Source organism: Natator depressus, chromosome 9, assembly GCF_965152275.1.
Source record: "Natator depressus isolate rNatDep1 chromosome 9, rNatDep2.hap1, whole genome shotgun sequence".
NCBI lineage: Eukaryota > Metazoa > Chordata > Testudines > Cheloniidae > Natator > Natator depressus.
In genome coordinates, this window is record NC_134242.1 from 17,973,640 (window position 1) to 17,993,173 (window position 19,534).

At 40.3% G+C, this 19,534-nt stretch overlaps 2 protein-coding genes across 5 annotated transcripts in view; both read left to right on the top strand.

Annotated features, from left to right (window-relative positions):
- Positions 1-15,596, top strand: part of PDCD10 (programmed cell death 10) — a 29,262-nt gene extending 13,666 nt beyond the window's left edge. Inside the window, exons 4-8 of one of the 4 annotated variants that reach the window (XM_074963611.1) lie at positions 6,119-6,236; positions 7,118-7,244; positions 9,746-9,824; positions 10,345-10,427; positions 15,305-15,596. In XM_074963611.1, the coding sequence (XP_074819712.1) occupies positions 6,119-6,236; positions 7,118-7,244; positions 9,746-9,824; positions 10,345-10,427; positions 15,305-15,440 (543 nt within the window). In that variant the 3' untranslated portion in view covers positions 15,441-15,596. Of the gene's footprint in view, positions 1-6,118; positions 6,237-7,117; positions 7,245-9,745; positions 9,825-10,344; positions 10,428-10,638; positions 10,691-12,673; positions 12,892-15,304 lie in introns of those variants that run through there. The other 3 variants (XM_074963613.1, XM_074963612.1, XM_074963614.1) reach the window with 3 other exon arrangements.
- A 282-nt stretch (positions 15,597-15,878) lies between these two features.
- WDR49 (WD repeat domain 49) overlaps positions 15,879-19,534 on the top strand; it is a 76,845-nt gene continuing 73,189 nt past the window's right edge. Inside the window, exon 1 of the mRNA XM_074963615.1 lies at positions 15,879-15,911. The gene's annotated coding sequence lies outside the window, so the exon portion shown is untranslated. The remainder of the gene's footprint in view (positions 15,912-19,534) is intronic.

Genomic DNA, 19,534 nt, shown 5'->3' on the forward strand with positions numbered 1-19,534 from the left:
CTCTGGGGTGGGCCAGGGATGAGAGGTTTGGGGCTGAGGCAGGGGGCTGGAGTGTGAGAGGGGGTACAGGTTCTGGGCTGGGGGCACGGGTCCAGGATGGGGCCAGAAATGAGGGGTTCATGTGCAGGAAGAGGGTCCGGACTGGGAGGTGTGGGGGAGGGGGCTCTGGGCTGGGGCTGAGGGGTTGAGTTTGGAAGGGGGCTCTGGGCTGGGGGAGAGGGTTGAGGTGTGTTTTGGGGGGGTGAAGGCTCCAGCTGGGGGTGCGGGATCTGTGGTGGGGCTGGGGATGAGGGGTTTTGGGGTGCAGGAGAGTGCTCTGGGCTGGGAGTGAGGGGTTTGGAGGGTGGGAGGGGGATCATAGCTGGGGAAGGGGGTTGGGGCAAGGGAGGAGGTCAGGGGTGCAAGCTCCGGGTGGCGCTTACCTCAAGCAGCTCCCGGAAGCAGCGGCATGTCCCCCCTCTGCCTCCTATGCGGAGGCAAGGTGCCAGCCAGGCAGCTCTGTGCACTGCCCTATCCACAGGTGCCGCCCCTGCAGCTCCCATTGCCTGTGCTTCCCTACCAATGGGAGCTGCAGAGCCGGTGCTTAGGGCGGGGGCAGCATGTGGAACCCCCTGGCTGCCCCTATGCATAGGAGCTGGAGTGGGGACATGCTGCTGCTTCCGGGAGCTGCGCGGAGCCATGGCACGTGTGAAGCGGGGCAAGCCCCGACCCTGCTCCCTGGCTGGAGCACCAGAGTGGGGCAAGCCCCCGACCCTGCCCCCTAGCAGGAGCTCAAAGACCAGATTAAAAGGTCTGATAGGCCAGGTTTGGGCTGTAATTTGCCCACCTCTGTGCTAGGGTGTGGGTCAGAACCGAGCCTTGTCATTTTTACACTGTGGCTTAGGTCACAGGTCTGTGTAGTGCAACATGGATGTGTTAGCAAGGCTGAGAGACCTGGGACCAGCAATTGTAAAGCCAAGTTTACAGTGCAGTGTGGACTCTCAAGCATGGTCATGGAAATACTGAGTCCACAAGCCCATATCCCACAGATCCAGGTTTAGTGTACATTATACACGTAACTTAAGAGGTTTAGCACAAACTCTCAGCCCAGGGAGTGACTTTCAGTTGGGTACATAGGTCGCTTAATCTGGACTGTTCTGGTGGGTGCAGAGAGCTCTGACTGAGTTACAGAAGCTTCCCTGGAGCTGCCCAGGAGCTTGCAGGGTAAAAATATGCAGCCTAATTTTACTGATTTGAAGTATCCCATTGTTCTCCTAGTTCAGACTGGATTCAGTTGAGGTGATGTCCTTTGGAGTTAATTTTATGGTGCTCTTCTGCTGTTGCTGTGCTGCCATAATCTTCTCCTAGCTGTATATGGGACTTTGAGGGCCTTTTAACACCACTCCAATCCGTTTACATGGCATGAAGGGGTTTGATCATGGATGAGATTTTCACTCAGACTCTGTGGTTCTTTACAAATTAAATCTTGAGATGTTCTCTTCATGCTTCCACAAAAATAGAGAATATCCATGCAAATTTGTATTTTTTTTGGACCAAAAACTGACGTGACATTGTAGACTGATACTCAGTGTTCCATGCTGATTGACAAAAGATAATGACAGAACTACAGGAAATTGCCTCTAGGAAAGGAAAGCGGGGAAAAGTAGGGAATGGGATTGTCCTTGGTCAGGTAAGAATTATGTATTTAAGAGTAGCTTTGGCCCTTCTACCTTTCCTCAGATATAAAACAGAAAAAGTTCTTTAGATTTCTTTTCATTAGCTGCACAAAATCCTATACAGGAGGCAAAGAAACAACAATCCAAAGATCCACTGAACAGAAATACAGAAAGATCGTTGACTTTTTTCATTATGCTTCTGTAATATGAAAGCTAGGTGTATTTTTTAAAATCAACTGTAGTGTAAATTTTTATCATATATTGCAATAAACATTTTAAACTAAATACTTATCGTCATCTCCATAAAAATAGAGTTTAATGTAGGAGTATGTACTATAATCTACTTCAACTTCTTAAAATTCATTACCTTCTTGAAATTCCAACTCTGCAGTTGGGCTTGGTCTTAAATGCATTAATCAAACTATTAATACACAAGCATAATTAAATTTGATAGAATCGGGGGCACATTTCCTTAGCTAGCTTCTGCAAACGAGGTGTTAGAGCCTTCTGAACATAGATTAAGATTCAGTTACTGGTGTCATCGTATTGTGCTGAAATATAAGAGGAACTGTTGGTGAGTCAGATCACTTGCATCTCAAGCACCTGGTGCCTATGTAGATTATAAATAGTACTTGATTTCTGCTCTAAAACACTGATATCTAGTGCCCTGAAGACTAATTTTCATCAACGAGACAACTTTTATTGCAGTACAGTTTTCATTGTTGCCTTGATTTGACTTAATTGAAGTTAAGCTGCTCTCTCACTGGGTCTGTAGATGTATTTTTGGAATGACATTCTGGAATTTCCTGATTAAACAAGTATGTATATGGAGAGGGAAAATTGCAGTGATTATAGTGGAGGTATTGAAGTACAAACTCTTCTGGGCAGGGCCTTGCTGTGCTTTCTGTAAAGAACTATATATGTTTGTGATAAATAAAACCATGGCAATAAGCAGTCAGATTGATTTGTGTGCGGACAGAAGAGGGTCTTGAGACACAGCCTGGGTTTAGTGTGCAGTGTAGACATGCCTTAGAGCAGGGGCAGGAAAACTTTTTTTGGCCTGAGGGCCACGTCAGGTTTCTAAAATTGTATGGAGGGCCGGTTAGGGGAGGCTGTGTCTCCCCAAACAGCCAGGCGTGGCCCGACCTCCTCCCCCCCCCCCCCCCCCACACACACATACTTCCCGCCCCCTGACGCCCCCCCCCCCCCCCGTGACTCCTACCCCATCAACCACTCCCTGTCCCCTGACTGTCCCTCGCCGCCCCATCCACCCCCCCCCCGTTCCTCACTGCACCCCCGGGGACCCTTGCCCCATCCAACCCCCTGTTCCCCGCCCTCTGACCACCACCCCAAACTCCCTTGCCCTCTATCCAACCCCCCCTGCCCCCTTACCACACAGCACAGAGCACCGGTGGCTGGCGGTATTACAGCCGTGTCGCCCAGAGCACCAGGTCGGTCTGCAGCTCTGCAACTGTGCTACCCGGCTGCCCAGAGCATTGCGCCAGTGGCGCAGCGCACTGAGGCTGCAGGGGTGGGGGCTAGCCTCCTGGGCCAGGAGCTCTGGGGCCGGGCAGGAGGGTCCCGCAGGCCGTAGTTTGCCCACCTCTGCCTTAGAGGCACAGAACATTGCTTCGATACCATTGCTATTGCTTGTTAGCAGCAAATATATCATGAAAGTATTACCTCAAAAAATACAATTAAATAGTGAAATACTTCACTTGATACAGGGCTTAGAATGTGCTCTGCTATACAGAATGCTGTTGGCCATCCCTTGTCATTGGCAATAATTTAAAAGATATACTGTGGAAGTAATAGCATTTGATAAGTCTGTGTATATACCGACTATCTTGAGAAATCTAATTCATATGCTCTAAAGAGTCCATTCTATGAAGGATTTTCACTTCAGAGTCTTAGCTTTTTAATGTGAGACTGGTAGTTCACTAGCTTTTAAAGTTCTCTGAGCCTGTGGGTAGCAGTAGCAGGGTAGAGCATGAGCGAGGTACTCTGTGGAGTATAAAGCTGCCCTCCAAATGTTCCAATCAGTTTCTTCTTAACTGTGGTTGGAGGAGGAGCTCCTTACAGGACACTGGCCTCGAGCTGGTCATTTTTCCAGCTTTTCATGGGATCCCAACCATGTCTTATTTGCTCTCCACCTGCAGTAACCCTGACTTTGTCAGGTCTGATGGTGGTTGTATTTTTGAAGTCTTTTCATCACTGGCATTTTTTTGGCATTCTAATATACATTTTTTTCTTTTGGTCAGAGCCTCAGCACTACTTCAGCGTTCTCTACTAAATGTACAATGCTCCAGTGTCGGCATTGTTCTCTGTCTATCCACACTTGAGTCTAGATGCTCTGGCATCAGATTTGTTAGGCACCTCAACACCTTCCATCTCAATGCCTTGTTCTATACATGTCTCAGCACTTTTTCTGTATATATTGGTTCAGTGTTTTCCTCAATGCCCTAAGAGGGACAGCATACTGGTGCTTCTTTTTTCTTTATTTTAAGTGAGGCCTCTGAGAAAGGAAGATGATCATGGGTTCCAACCTTGTCAGTGCATGACGGACCAATGTCAAAAAGCTAGCGACCATGTTTTTGTTCTGACTTCCTCTACGTCAACCCTGATGAGTAGGAGGGCCACATGTCTGTAGATGTCACGTAAAACACTGAAGAAATGGGGGAAGTACCTTCAGGCTGTCTTTGAGGCATTCCCTGGGAGACTACTGTGAGTCCAGTACTGAGGCTGGTCCAGAATGCTTTGAAGAGTAAAATCTTCAGAGCTAACGCCCATCAGCCAAGCCTATTGAGTACTGAGATTCAATGCCAGCACTGCCAATGTTGATGCAGACTTGGCTTCATCTTGTAAACCTACTAGGGTAGCTTCAATACCAAAGTGCTCTATCTCCTCACCAGCAAACCTGAGGATTACAACTGCACACAAGGGTCCCCAAAAAACAAACCAAAAAAAAAACAACCCTTAAGATGTAAGAGTGAAAGTCTTGCAAGATGATGGATTCAGAGAAACAGAATTACAGATAAATAATCCCCGCCCCCCCGTGTTCCCGTCTAAAAGCTTTCCAGGTATTCTTTCTTGAGTTCTAATTAAATGCAAGCTGGTATATGGGTACAAAGCTGTGAACTCTGATACTGGAATGGAGTTTTGGACAGGCACAGAAGTTTTCACTGACAGTGCAACATGTTGTTGTGAGACTCAAAACATGACCTGACTGGAATAAAATAAGACAGTAGAGATATACTATCCCTGTAATTCAAAAACTAAGAAGAAGAAGTCATCAGTGAAGGTGGATGGAAAAATTGGTAGATGATGGAAAAATTAAATCCAAATGTGTGACAGTTGACTTGTATAATAAAATAGTACGTCTAGGCTGCTGGTGAGAGAACTGAGTTCAAAATAAAACTGATAATTTAACAGTATAGAGAAAACTTTTGTTGATTACATGGATAAATATAGAATTAACATCTTATGCTTACAACAACAGTTCAGTGTAAAAACATCTCTAATTTTTGTTTATTTCACCTTTTTAGGGGGTTCTGCTTTGTGTACTTTGTTTCTTTGGATCGTGTTATTGTAAGATGTTTGAATATTATGTGGTAATGATTTTGAAAACATGTTAAACAAAAATATAAATCCAAAATAAATCTTACAAAATTTCACCCTCCTACATGTTTTATTAGACCCAAGGGGTAATAACGTTTTTGTATTTAGTGCAATTAAATGAATATTTACATTTAAGGATTATTGAGTTTAAATAATATCTCTTTATAAAGGGAATGTATTGTAATAGTAGTTGGTAGGGACTAAAGTAAACACGAGTAGTGGAAAATAATTTTTAAGACGAGAAGGCGCAATAGCCATGTATGAAGCCAGTTATTGGATTGTGCAGATCTGTTGTAACACCTGCAGAGAGTGTCCTCTTCTGTTACTGACACTCCATTAGAAGAAACACTGAAGCATTTGAAAAGCTATGAAAAAGTAATACTAGTGATATGTGAGAGTTATGATATGAGGACAAGTTGAAAATCACAATATCTGTGTAACCTGAAAAAAATACAGTTGAGAGGAATTAAACAGAAATATACAAAATGTCTTCTCGCTTTCTACGTCAATATAATTTTAATGTTTTCAATTTTTATTCAGAGGGTAAAACCAGGTAAAGGGAGAGTGTGAGATACCCGTAAATGCTTTTCATGGAAATGGGTGAAATTACTTATTGGGAAAATTCCTGATGCAAAAACACTTCAGTAGTTCAACACACATTGATGCGATTGTGGAAAAAATGCTTTACAAAGTGGTCTGCTATTATGAGCCTATTCAACTTCTCTAGTCCCTAATAATTTGATCTTGTATGTACAATCTGTTGTCCCATTGAAATTTAGCTTTATGCTTTAAAATGTCACTCAAGTCCTAAATATTTCTTAATCAAAATATTCTTTATAATATAGGCTGAAAAAGAAAATCCAGGTCTCACACAAGACATCATTATGAAAATTCTGGAGAAAAAAAGTGTAGAAGTGAACTTTACAGAGTCTCTTCTGCGTATGGCTGCAGATGACGTAGAAGGTATTTATCTCTGGGAATGGGAGGTGGGAATTGCATTTAAACCCATGTTCTCTGATATTGATGGGTGTAAGCCTACTTTTTTATGCTGTTTTTCAGAGACAAATGTTACATTAAATCTGAAAATTAGCATAGAAAATCTGTCAGTTTTCTTTTTTGGGACAGGTTTCATCTTAGCATTGGAAGTACAGGTTAATCCTGTTCTTGCTGTAATGAATCCCCTATAATAGTGAGCATTTTTTTTTTTTTTTTACAAATCCCGTTGCAATATAGGAAAAACCATATTATAATGAGCACTTGTGGTGGTGTGGGTATTTTATTGGGCATAGTAATTTAACTTACATATTTATTATACTCTGTAATTCTAAAAGCATAATTAACCTTGCAGTGAAAATGATAAATTATTAGAACGCACAGTGCATGTTATTCACTCACTATAGCATGAAATCTGCCTTTTCCACAAGTTAGGAGGCAAAATGTTCTTTCTAATATGGTGGTGTTTTTTCCCCGTTAGAACCAAGAATTCACTGTAAGAGGGTTTCACTCCATTTGGTAAACTTGTTTCATAATGTATTGGATTAGCACAATGCAGTCATTCCATTCTGTGGATCTTCCGTGGATTTTGTTTTTTGTAAATTACATTAAAATAATGAATGTTCTGGGTTTTTTGGATTGAGTGGATAAAATCAAGTAAAGGCATTTATAACAGACTATGCTTCTATTGATATAGAAATCCATTGCACATGCATAATGCTGGTCTGTGTACCTCTTTTAAAATACTGCTTTGAAGTACTGATGGAACTTTATGAATAGCAATATCCACAGTGTCACTAAAAATATACTTGAGGGTAAGTCTTTTCTTGTAATTTTGTTTTGCCTATCAGAGTATATGATTGAAAGGCCAGAGCCAGAATTCCAAGACCTAAATGAAAAGGCACGAGCACTTAAACAGATTCTCAGTAAGATTCCCGATGAGATCAATGATCGAGTGAGATTTCTTCAGACAATCAAGTAAGTGCTGCATTCTGTATTTATCTGCAGATCAAGCTGGAAGCCTTGACTTGGATATTAAGATATTACTTTATGTGCTTTAGTGATGTAATGTGGTGCTTTCAGTGCTCCTTGAGCTTTTGGCAGAACTGTGGTCCTCTGGAGGAATGGACCAGCGTGTTCAGAGATGCTGTACATTGCATCTTTGTGTAGCATGTGGAAGAAGCACTGGGGCATTAAGATGTTTTGTACTACTTTTGCTTGTGCTGCACTTGTTTTGGGCTAAATAGGACATTGGTTGCAGTTTGACTTTTCATGATCATAGAAACTAATCTTGCTTATATATTAAAAAGTAGTTTTGTTGTAATGTGTGATAAATACCTTTACAATATTTCACTTACACATAGAGACTGTGTATCACAGTATGAATAAATATAGGACAGGATTGATTATGTAGGTAGTTTATAATTGCATGAAACTAACTAACTTATCCACACAACCGATGAGTGATTTGCCTAAGACCATAAAACAAATCAATGTCATGGTAGTAACACTGTTACTGTCTATGAAATATAATAATACTAATAATAATGCTATATGTGCTAACAGTTGTTAACTTAGCACAAGATGCAGCTTATTTGAACACGGTTGAATCTATAGTTACATGCTTATGCTCAAATAAATTTGTTAGTTTCTAAGGTGCCACAAGTACTCCTCGTTCTTTTTGCTCATACAAACTAACACGGCTACCACTCTGAAACCTAGAATTACATGGTTAGCCTAATTTGATGATATAATGCTATTTAATTTGTACACTTTATATTTTGATTACTTGCTTTTGTTTTTTTTATGGGGATTTTGAATGCACAGATGGGGCAATACTGACTGAGAGATTTTAGAGGGGTTTGTGTAATACATATTGTATAAATCTTAGAACTCAATTTTATTGGTTTTGCGGCTATCCATACATGTTATAATATCTTGTATCCAGGTAAATGTACTTTTGTATCTAAATGTCAAGAGTTTATCTTCCCTGCCACCAACACAACTTACTAAAGTATGTGTATGTAATGGATATGGATGGATGAAGGGGTAAATTTTCTTAATGCTGATTGGTTTATACATGCCCATGTTTGTACTGCTATTTTTAAGTCCTTTTGTACAGTACTGACTGAAAACTCCTGGCTTTATAAACAGCACTGGCTTACTATATTGGTTAACCATTCTCGATTTCTATTTCCATTGCATATGTGGGTTTGATTTGTTTTTCTCAAGTCGTTGTCTTACAGTGTGGCAGTCTTCACTTTTAGAGCTTGACATTTCAATAGAAGGGTTGAGGCAGTGCCTTTGCTTTTTATAAAAGGGGGTGGGGTGAAGGAAGATATGTTCATGTCCCAATAATACAGAAAGCTTGGGTTTGCTTGAAATTCACAAGCTAAGGGGAACAGTTATATAACTGAAAACCGCTAATGTTAAACATGAAACAAAAAGGGTCAGACAAAGATGTCATTTCTATGCGAAAACTTAATCTTGATTAGTTGGGCTACTTTCAATGAACTTTGGATTCACTGTTCTGGACTGATACAGTGATACAAAGTGTCAGCAATTTCTCAAGCAGGAAATAGCCTGTAGCACTTTACCAGAAGAGTACCTAGATCTCTGCTTTCTGCTCAGTGACTAGGAAATGGGATTATAAACATCCTGAAATGCAATTTTTAATTTTGGTAAGATAGTAAAATCGCATATAGAGTGTAATTTTTGACATTTTATATAATGGTGTTTATAAAACTGTGCACACTGTTGTACAGTTTTGATATAAAGAAAGTGGCACAACACAGTAACTACTCTCTTCTGACCACTCTTAGTACAATAAGAGAGATGCTAGCTGGTCTTGTTTCAAATTGATTTTAAATCCTGCAAAACTAGATACTGTTGTACACATTAGTCCTATGTGTGGGTTAGTGGCATCAAATTGCTTTCAAAGGGACTGGATGTGAACATTTTCTGCCAGGCAATTTAAATTTTTTTGGTGTGATTGGGCGAGATACAAGGAATCCCAAACTGTTTTGAGCCCCTTGGTACCCTAAATGTAAGGCTCATAATGGATGATTTTTTTCATATTTGGAACAGACATTAAGGATATAATTCTGCTATTAGATCCACACATGCAACTACCCATTAAGTTGCTAAGAGCTGTGTGCGCATACTGAAGGCACAGTTTGGTTCTTACTGTTAAACAAGTGAGTACAGTATATAGTATTGTTTAACATAGGTTTCCATATTATTGGGCAGATGCTAGCTCTCAGAGTCTAAGGAGCACGTTAAACTTAATTTGGATTTAAGTACTATATAATCTGATTAGTTCTTTGCATTTGGTCTTCCTGCATCATATCTATATTATTTCTATAACATTCTTTAGAAGTAAGTATCAAATATGATTTTTTTTCCTGAAAGTGATTAAAATTCAGCATTAAATTAGGCTAATGTAAAATGTTATAATTATCTTTTTTTAAATCAAATAGGGACATTGCCAGTGCAATAAAGGAACTTCTTGACACAGTAAATAATGTCTTCAAGAAATATCAATACCAGAACCGGAGGGTACGTGAATTAAGATTTGCATGTAGTATTGTATCATTACTACTAAACATAAATATGAAAGATCTTTCATTCTTATAGTGTAAGGGTGAGTGGTGGAGTTTAGCTAGTCATTGACAAGTCAGAAGGAAGTGTAAATGAAAAGAAAAGATAGAGCAGTATAACCAACTCAAATCTGTCACTAAGGCCATATACTTTTTTCTATTTATTTCTTCCAGTATGCATGGGTTTTTAATATGTATAGATGTGTCAGTGTTGTATCATTTTAAAAATATTGTATTAAAGTATAAATGTTTCATTTTCTGGAAACGTCTGACAAGAAACTTAGAAATTCCATTATTACTTACCTTTTCATTTCAAAATCTTTTGAATTCCTGGATCTGCATGTCTTTAATTCACTCGTTTTTTGGTTTTGCTCCCTAGTCCTTTGTAGCTTGTTACTGATGAGTTACTATAAGTATGTTGTTCTGTAAAGGTATTGAATGAGATTTTTTTATTTAATTGTGGATTTGTATATTTTTAGGCACTTGAGCACCAAAAGAAAGAGTTTGTAAAATACTCCAAAAGTTTCAGTGATACTCTGAAAACCTATTTTAAAGATGGAAAGTAAGTATGCTTTTGAATGCAGCTTCACAACAACAAATGTGTGTGTTCCCTTTTATGTGGTGTTAAATTACTTGGCCTCATATGGCCCTGGCATTTGTCTATCTTCATTTCTCAGTGTGTCTGTAAAGGGAGAATAAACCCATGAATACTTAAAAATCAACACAAAGTAATCAGGTGTGTAATTTTGAATATTGTGATTCACTTTCTATAGTATATGTAGCTATGAGAACAGGACAATAGTAAGGTAAGCCAACTAAAAACCTGCACAGATATTTAATGTTTATAACTAGTGGTTTGTGAATGGCAGTTTGAATATAGATGTCTACATTTTTTATGTGTCTTCTAATTTTTCATCTATTAAAAAAAGGCAGTTCGTTAAGGTTCATGTCTTTTTGTGTTTTGGAACCCACTTGTGCCATGGTATTTCACTGTCACTTACTGTTATGAAGAAGATCTGATTTCATAGTCCAATACATGTCTTGGAGGCAGGAGGAATCTTCAGCCAACTGGTATTGCTTGTCTGTCTCCATGCAGGAGAGCCGCCTTTCATTTTCCATTCTGTTGTGTCAAAGTCAACAAAGGCTGAGAGCATTGTGGAGACATTGCACCATTATATGAGGGAAATTGTCCTCAAACTACCAGTGATCACCTCCCCTGCTCCCTTTGAAATCAATGGTAGAACTGCCACGAGGATGCAGGACCCTGATAGTTTACATTTAGAAAATTTCCTTCATACCACAATATCTCCAAGTACTTTTCAGATAATATAAGCACCAGTTAGATGTAGTCTGCAGACGAATAGGAGAAGAGAAGAAATTTTGGTCAAGGACATAGCAGAAAATTTGTACTGTTGGTTAGATCTTATAGAGATAGGGATGTGCTTGGCCAATACTTCTCTCATTACACACATTCACGCAAGTGAATGGAATCTTTAGTATTCATGCAGAGTCCACAATATGTTTTTTGCTAGAGCTGAAAGATTATATCTGAGGTGAACTGTATGGTGTTTCAGCTACCTTTGGAGGAAGGGGAGAATCAATCTTGGTATTCCATTGTGTTTTCAGGGAATCTTTGTATTTGAACCAGATGCTAACTGACAATGTGGGGGAATCCTGTCCCCAGCCTGAAGATGGTGACTGCAGTGCAGGGCCTTGAAGTTTCAGGGTTAAAAGTGTAGTTCTGAGTAGTACAGTTCTTAAGTCTGTACTAGGAATGTAAAGAACACTAACAAACTGGAGAAATAGCAAGCTTCCTATAATAATCAGACATCAGTCAGGAGTTATAAATAAGATTTTATTCAACTTTGAAAGGGTCTTCTAGTTTAGGAATATGCCATAATATGCATGGTAACAGATATTTGAAAGTAACAGGCTTACACAAGTGATAGAAGGCAAAATTAGCAGGGGAAACTAGAAACCTGGACTAATGATGATTAACAAAAGCTATCAGACCAAACACAAAAACACATTAATAATTTACACTTCTGTAGTGCCTTTCATCTGATAATCTTAAAGCATGGAAGAGCCAGTGCTAGGATTTGGAGAGTCTGAAAAATACTGCATGAGATCCCATCTGAGACTTGAATTACTGACTATGTTGGGATACAAGAAGTGATATAACCTGCATAAAACTGGCCATGGCCCGAAGCAAGACTTTTTAAAAGGCACGAGAAAAAAGTGCAACAATAATGCAAACAAAATGAAAGCAGTCTGACAATTATGGATTAGGGAGGTGAAAAATCCCATCTGTGTTGACCTCATTCTTGGTCTTTTTTAAGTTAAAGATGACTAAACAATGCTGAAGCAACACAGTATAGTTGCCCTGTTATATGGGGATGAGGGAGAAAATGGCAAACGTCAACTCCTGTTAACTTCAGCTGGACTTGTAAGTGCTCACCACTTCTGAAAATAAGGCCTTTAATGTCCACTTGTCTCTAGCTAGCTTTGGGTTTTTTAACTAAATTTTCAGGAGCCAAAAATTTTGAAGATCCTGCCATCAGTTGCTAGTATTCTTTGCATGGGTAAGGCATGCAAGACTTTGATATCTAGTCATCAGCTGTAAATTGAATGGAGGCTGCTATGCTGCAAAACATCTGAATGTGCTTCACTGTGATGTTTTGCTGAGCCAGGATGCATGTAGTTGTCCACATTTGGTACTAAAGTTTATTGCATAAAGTATTTCTAAAGCAGTCCATATTTGTCTGAAACCGTTCTTGGTGTTGAAATATGTTTCTTTTCTTACAACAGGGCAATAAATGTGTTCATAAGTGCCAACCGACTAATTCATCAAACCAACTTGATACTCCAAACCTTCAAAACTGTGGCCTGAAAACTGTATATGTTGAGAGTTGTACTTTTCAATGGTGGATAGGATACCTTTATATGTAAATTTTAAAGTTTTGACTGTATAAATTATCAGTCCCTCTTGAAGGGACCTAATGCAGGATTTCGAATGGGATTATTGCCATCTTACACCATATTTTTGTAAAACATTGTAGCTTAATCATAATCTCACGATGAAGATTTTGCATCACTTTGCTATTATCATTCTTTTCAGAATTATAAGCCAAAAGAATTTACGCCTTAATGTGTCATTATGTAACATTCCTTATAAGAATTGTAAATATTTGGTGTTCTATTTCTGACATTTTAACTTGAAAGCGAAAAACTGCAAGACTATGTATTTAACAATATTGGTGGCAAATATTCAATAAATAGTTTACATCTGTTAGTTTGTCTGTTTGAGTGTGAACAAAAAATGTGTAACCTGTTTCCCTATAATTTAAGAATATACACTAGATGTAAGAAGTAAAAGAAAATTATGTGGGTGTTTTAGGTCAATGGCATTTTAAATCACAACATTAAAAAAGGAAGCTTTCCTGTTTTCCATTTAAATCTGAGAGCAAACTTTTTTGAAATGTATGATCAGTTGTTAAACTTTGAGTAAGATACTAAGCTACATGTCTATTATTCAATCATAAAGACAAAACAAAGCACCCCAAAGTAGCCATTTTGTTTTTAAAAATAAAGATAGATTAAAGGCAAGGCAAGGTACACAGGTAATTTGTCAAATCTGGTTTTAAATCTAAAATAAAGCTAACATATGTGACAGGCAACCTAGTGAGCATTTCTTTATATTCTAACTATGACATCTAATTAACATATATCTTGTAATTGCTGAGGCTGTTGGCCAACAGGTCTAGGTACGCTGTTAATATTTGTTCAGGAAGGAAGCTTGCACAACACCAATCCATATCACTTCATTTTCTTTATTACTATCTTAAGTATTTAAAGTTTGAGCACTGAATTACAATACTTTATTTTTTTGTGTGTGTCTCTATATACACACACAGCTGACTTTGTTCAGCAAATGCCATTCTGAAATGTATATCCATTATACATGACAATTAGCTTTATTTTTACCCTTTCCCATGAAGAACTACTGTATTTAAAACTATCCTGTTTTAGGAAAGACAAGAGTTGTTTCTACCTTGCAGGCAGCCAATTTTTCAGTAACTGCAAGTCTGTTAATGGTGGTGAGGGACACATTGTATCTGATTTACCTAGAGATTCAGGAGCCCTAGAATGGGTGTTGGGCAGACAGTTCCAAATGTTACATCAGTTAGGCTTTGTGGTGAATTTTTCAGATGTTTCAATACACTTGAGTCCAACGTGGTGATGCTTTAAAGTTCACAGCTTTGGCGCAGTACAAAACATGAAAACAATCTTCATAAAAGGATTTATCTAAAAATCTCAAACTCAACAAGTGGCTTAGATCCTCCCTGTGTTGTCTAGTTTTTGCCATGTTAATGTAAAGCATCCTTAAAACTGGTTGCTGGCTGCGGGAGGGTCATCCCAAGGTAGGTAGATACTCATGTGGCAAAAAGGCAGTGTGATGGCTCTGGGTTCACTACTTTTTGTTGGTGGAAAAGAGGCGTGAGTAGACCATCCCCTGCACATCATGATCCCTAGCTGCAGTATCCAGCATTTGGTGCAGGTAACTTACATTAGAGCAACGACTGGGTTGCTCTAACTTGCTCTGGAGGGGGCTATTTTAGCACAGACCCAATTTAGGATTAGGGGATCATAAAAGTGGTTTTATAGGTACCTTTGCATCCTATCCAAATGTGCTACGCAGTTACAACAGCGTTATCAGCCTATATGTTTGAACTGGTATTGTAAAGTACATCATCACATTTGATAAAAACTTCCTTGTCCCAGCTTCTGTGTAAATAAGAGTAACCTGGAGTAACTGTTGAGAGGCTTACTTTTTGCAGTCTTCTAATATAGCAGTTCAAGCACTTCAGAAGAGGTCTTCCTATAGCAATCCGCTCTGAATGTGAGTTTTAACAAAGATATTACAGAGTAAATGTGAAAACCAGTCCAGTAAACAATGTTAAACAAAATTTAGAAAATCTGGGATTGTAAAGGGGCAAAGAACCACCACTTCTTGTGAAAGGTACTTGCTTTGATATTTTTCTTAGCATATGAATGAAGTAAAAATGTAGAAGTTCACTTATGTTTAGCTAATAGTTTAATGAATATTAAATCAAAGTTCATTATAAACAAGTGAGCGACTCATTTTAAAATGAGAGTAAATGTGGTGGTAGTCAAGCTCAACAGAGATGTTTACCCTCCATCTGAGATGTAACAGCAGCAGGCATGAACTCTCCAAACAAACTTTGATTTACCAAAACAATGGAATATGGGGGTCTGCCTGGAATGAGATAAATAGTATTTTCTATGGATATGAAAAAGCCTGTTTTACCCATCCCTTTCTCTTTCTCCCCTACCCTCCTTCTCAGTTATCTTGACTGGCATTCAACTGCATCCTGCTTTCCAGTGATCTTTCTCTCAAACCTTTTGTTACCCTATCAGTTCTGTGTTCTTGGGAAACCACGGCGTAGTACTGAGCCTGTTTGTCTCACGGAAGACCTCTTCTCCCTCCACCAGCACCCTCTGGCCTCTGCTTGAACCAAAACCAATCAGAAGAAAGATTTACAAAAAGCAATGAAAACGCAGTGGGAGACGCACTGAAACCCCCTGGGACAAGGGTGACAGGATTAAGGAAACTCCCCTAGCCTCATTTGCGTTGAAGATGGGACGGCGAGGCATCTCCATTAGCATACAGAATGGAGAACAGAGATTCCAAGGCAAGAACCGCATGGAACTCTGGGATCAGAAAAGCAGGGAAGCACTGCATGATGGGGGATCTCTGCTCCAGTTGTTAATGAACCGACACCTGCACACACCGAGCTCAGTAGTTATCAGACCAATTCTAGTAATTTTTTTTATTGTTATCCAAAATAGTGAAACTCGATAATTGCATTGTGTGCTCAATCCAAGGAACACCGCCTATAGCCAGGAATGATTAGTTCATATTGTCTAGCCAGCACTCTAAACCCTCAGCTACCACCACCACCTGGGACCCCCGAACGATTCAAGCTTCACAAAGTGATGGGAACCCAGCACTCTCTCTCTCTAGGTATAGCCTTCTGACCTGACTTCTGTGATCAGTTATAGTTTTCTAAACCTGACTTTTATAATAAAATTTAAGTTACTTTTAGAACTGTTTTGTTTGTTTGGCTCTATGGTAATTACCTAGCAATAAATAACTTTCATGGTTAAGCTGGTTGCTTGCTTTTCTCTCTCCTCCCAAACCCCTTCTCCCTCCACCCCATGGGTGTTTTTTGGCTTTCTCGTTTGCTCTGCAGAAACACTCCTCGTACCTAAACTAAAGATCCCTGCAGTGGCCAAAAGTCCTGTGAGGTTTGCTCATCAAGTGGGTTACGACCAGAACAATTGTAACATGAAAGTAGGAATAGAGACATGCTGAACCTGGGACATGAGGGTGACGGCTTGGAAATGTTGCGCGACCCAGCCAGCTGAGTCCAGGGACATATAAGGGGTCAGCTTGGGAGTGCTGATTAACCCAGTCCTCTCAGAGGATCTCTGTTAATGTGTGTGTTTGTCTGATTCTGGGGCTGGAAGAACCCAGCCCTGGGGAACCTAGGTCCTGCAGGAGAGCTCCATTGGGAGAGAACTTGCAGCAGGGAAAAGTAGAGCTCCGTATGAGAACAAAAGTGACACAAGCAGCACATTGATAGAATTACAGAGCCCCCTTTACCACCGCCCCCAAGAGTAACCCTAATAAATGAGCATACCCCAAAGTAACGGGCAAATCTGGTAACCCTTTTCCTACATATCTGGGGGAAATACTCCTTTTGTATTTAATTATCTGGAAGAAATGGTCTACGTTTTTCATTTTACAGGGATGATCGCACATGTATGTTCCCCATAGGAACACTGTCAAAATAAGGCTTTGATTTATGAGGCCATTGCTTTTCATTTTAGCTTCATGAACCTTTGACTTTTTTTTAATCAGCTAGACAGAAACAGATCACAAATCTAAGCCTTAGAAAAAGGATATAAATGACCAAATTTTAAAGGGACAAGGTGGGTAGGTAATATTTATTGAGCCACCTTCTGTTGGTGAAAGAGACATGTTTTTGAGCCACACAGACTTCTGGGAAAAGTACTTTGTGTCAGCTGAATACAAGGTGGCACAAATTGTTTAGCATAAATAATTAACTTGTGTTTTAAGGTGAAGTGGCTTGTTAACAACCCTGGAGTCATATGACAAAAATGGGGAGTTAATGGGTACAGGTTGTTGTAATAAGTCATAAATCTAGTGTCTTTATAAAGACCATAATTTTTAGTATCTGGCAAAGTTATGAATTTAAGCTCCCAGGCTTGTCTTCTGAAGATGTTTTGCAGGTTTCCTTTGAGGACAAGGATTGAGAAGTCAGCTACAGTTTTGTGAAAAGTGTTTGCCCATGTGTGACATGTTTTTGTTTTTTATCATTTTTCTATGCGAGTTCATTTGAGAGCATAGTGGTGGTCAGGTTTCAGCAGCATAGTTGTTAATGGGGCATTTAGTGCACTGGATGAGGTACACCACTTGTGATAGGCATGTGTAGGACTCAGGGATCTTGAAAGGTGTGTTGTGGGGGGTGGAACTGATCATGTAGCAGTGGAGATGTCTGCAGGTTTTGCATCTGTTCTGGCAGAGTGTGGTGCCATTTTGAGTTTCATAGAATCATAGAATATCAGGGTTGGAAGGGACCTCAGGAGGTCATCTAGTCCAACCCTCTGCTCAAAGCAGGACCAATCCCCCACTAAATCATCCTAACCAGGGCTTTGTCAAGCCTGACCTTAAAAACTTCTAAGGAAGGAGATTCCACCACCTCCCTAGATAATGCATTCCAGTGCTTCACCACCCTCCTAGTGAAAAAGTTTTTCCTATTATCCAACCTAAACCTCCCCCACTGCAACTTGAGACCATTACTCCTCGTTCTGTCATCTGCTACCACTGAGAACAGTCTAGATCCATCCTCTTTGGAACCCCCTTTCAGGTAGTGGAAAGCAGCTATCAAATCCCCCCTCATTCTTCTCTTCTGCAGACTAAACAATCCCAATTCCCTCAGCCTCTCCTCATAAGTCATGTGTTCCAGTCCCCTAATCATTTTTGTTGCCTTCCGCTGGACTCTTTCCAATTTTTCCACATCCTTCTTGTAGTGTGGGGCCCAAAACTGGACACAGTACTCCAGATGAGGCCTCACCAATGTCGAATAGAGGGGAATGATCACGTCCCTCGATCTGCTGGCAATGCCCCTACTTATACATCCCAAAATGCCATTGGCCTTCTTGGCAACAAGGGCACACTATTGACTCATATCCAGCTTCTCGTCCACTGTAACCCCTAGGTCCTTTTCTGCTGCTTAGCCATTCGGTCCTTTGTCTGTAGCGGTGCATGGGATTCTTCCATCCTAAGTGCAGGACTCTGCACTTGTCCTTGTTGAACCTTATCAGATTTCTTTTGGCCCAATCCTCTAATTTGTCTAGGTCCCTCTGTATCCTATCCCTTCCCTCCAGCATATCCACCTCTCCTCCCAGTTTAGTGTCCTCTGCAAACTTGCTGAGGGTGCAATCCACGCCATCCTCCAGATCATTAATGAAGATATTGAACAAAACCAGCCCGAGAACCAACCCTTTGGGCACTCCACTTGATACCAGCTGCCAACTAGACATGGAGCCATTGATCACTACCTTTTGAGCCCGACAATCTAGCCAGCTTTCTATCCACCTTAAAGTCCATTCATCCAGCCCATACTTCTTAAGGGTTGTGGTCCTGGTCAGTGAGGAGGATGCTTTTGATGATGAGCTTGATGAGGTTGGGGGAGGGGGGTACTGAAGTCCAGAAGAGGGGATTTGGGAAAGATTTTTTTCAGAATATATGGTTCCCATCAACTGTTAACTGTTTAATGATGTCCCATATGGGTCCCAGTGTGTGAGGGTAGGTGACAACTAGGGGTGTGTGGTTGGAGGGAGGTTGTCTCTTTCACCAACACAAGTTGGTCCAATAAAATATATTACCTCCCCTATCTTGTCTCTCTAATCTCTCTTGGGACCCAAATAGGTACTTTGGGGAGACATTTCATTCAAATCTTGATTTGCTCCTAAATCTAACTGAGACCTGTAGGCTGGGGGCAAAGTCTGATGTCAGTTACACCAGTGTAAAATTGGAGTATTTCCACTGACTACAGTGATCTCAGGATTTACAGTTTTTCCAGATTATGTCTGTGTAAATTAAATCAGAATCTGACCCACTTCCTTTTCAGTCTATCTCTAATCATGACATCTGTTGTTGGAGTGCAGTGGGCAAACAAAATTTAAAGGGAATTTTAAGGGAGGTGGAATTACAGTGGCCTTGATAGGTTAGATCTAGATTAATTTCTGTGGTTGCAAACTGATGATGGTTGCTGCAATAACCTTTTCTCCCCAACCCAGCTGTGATGGAGTGGGGGGTCAGCCTGACATCATCCTTCCCTAGGTGTTGTGCAGGGTAGGGTAGATTTACACTCCGCTTGGATCTTTGTAGGCGCCCCTTCCGAGGAAGTGGCCCAAAATACCATATCAATGTTCCCCATCAATCTGGCCCGACCTTCCTGTAGGCAATGATTACTGGCTCTGTAGGCAATGATTACTCTCTCCAGCAGAGGGGGTTACAGATGGTTTGCTCTCTTGACCAATTTACCCTGTGACGGG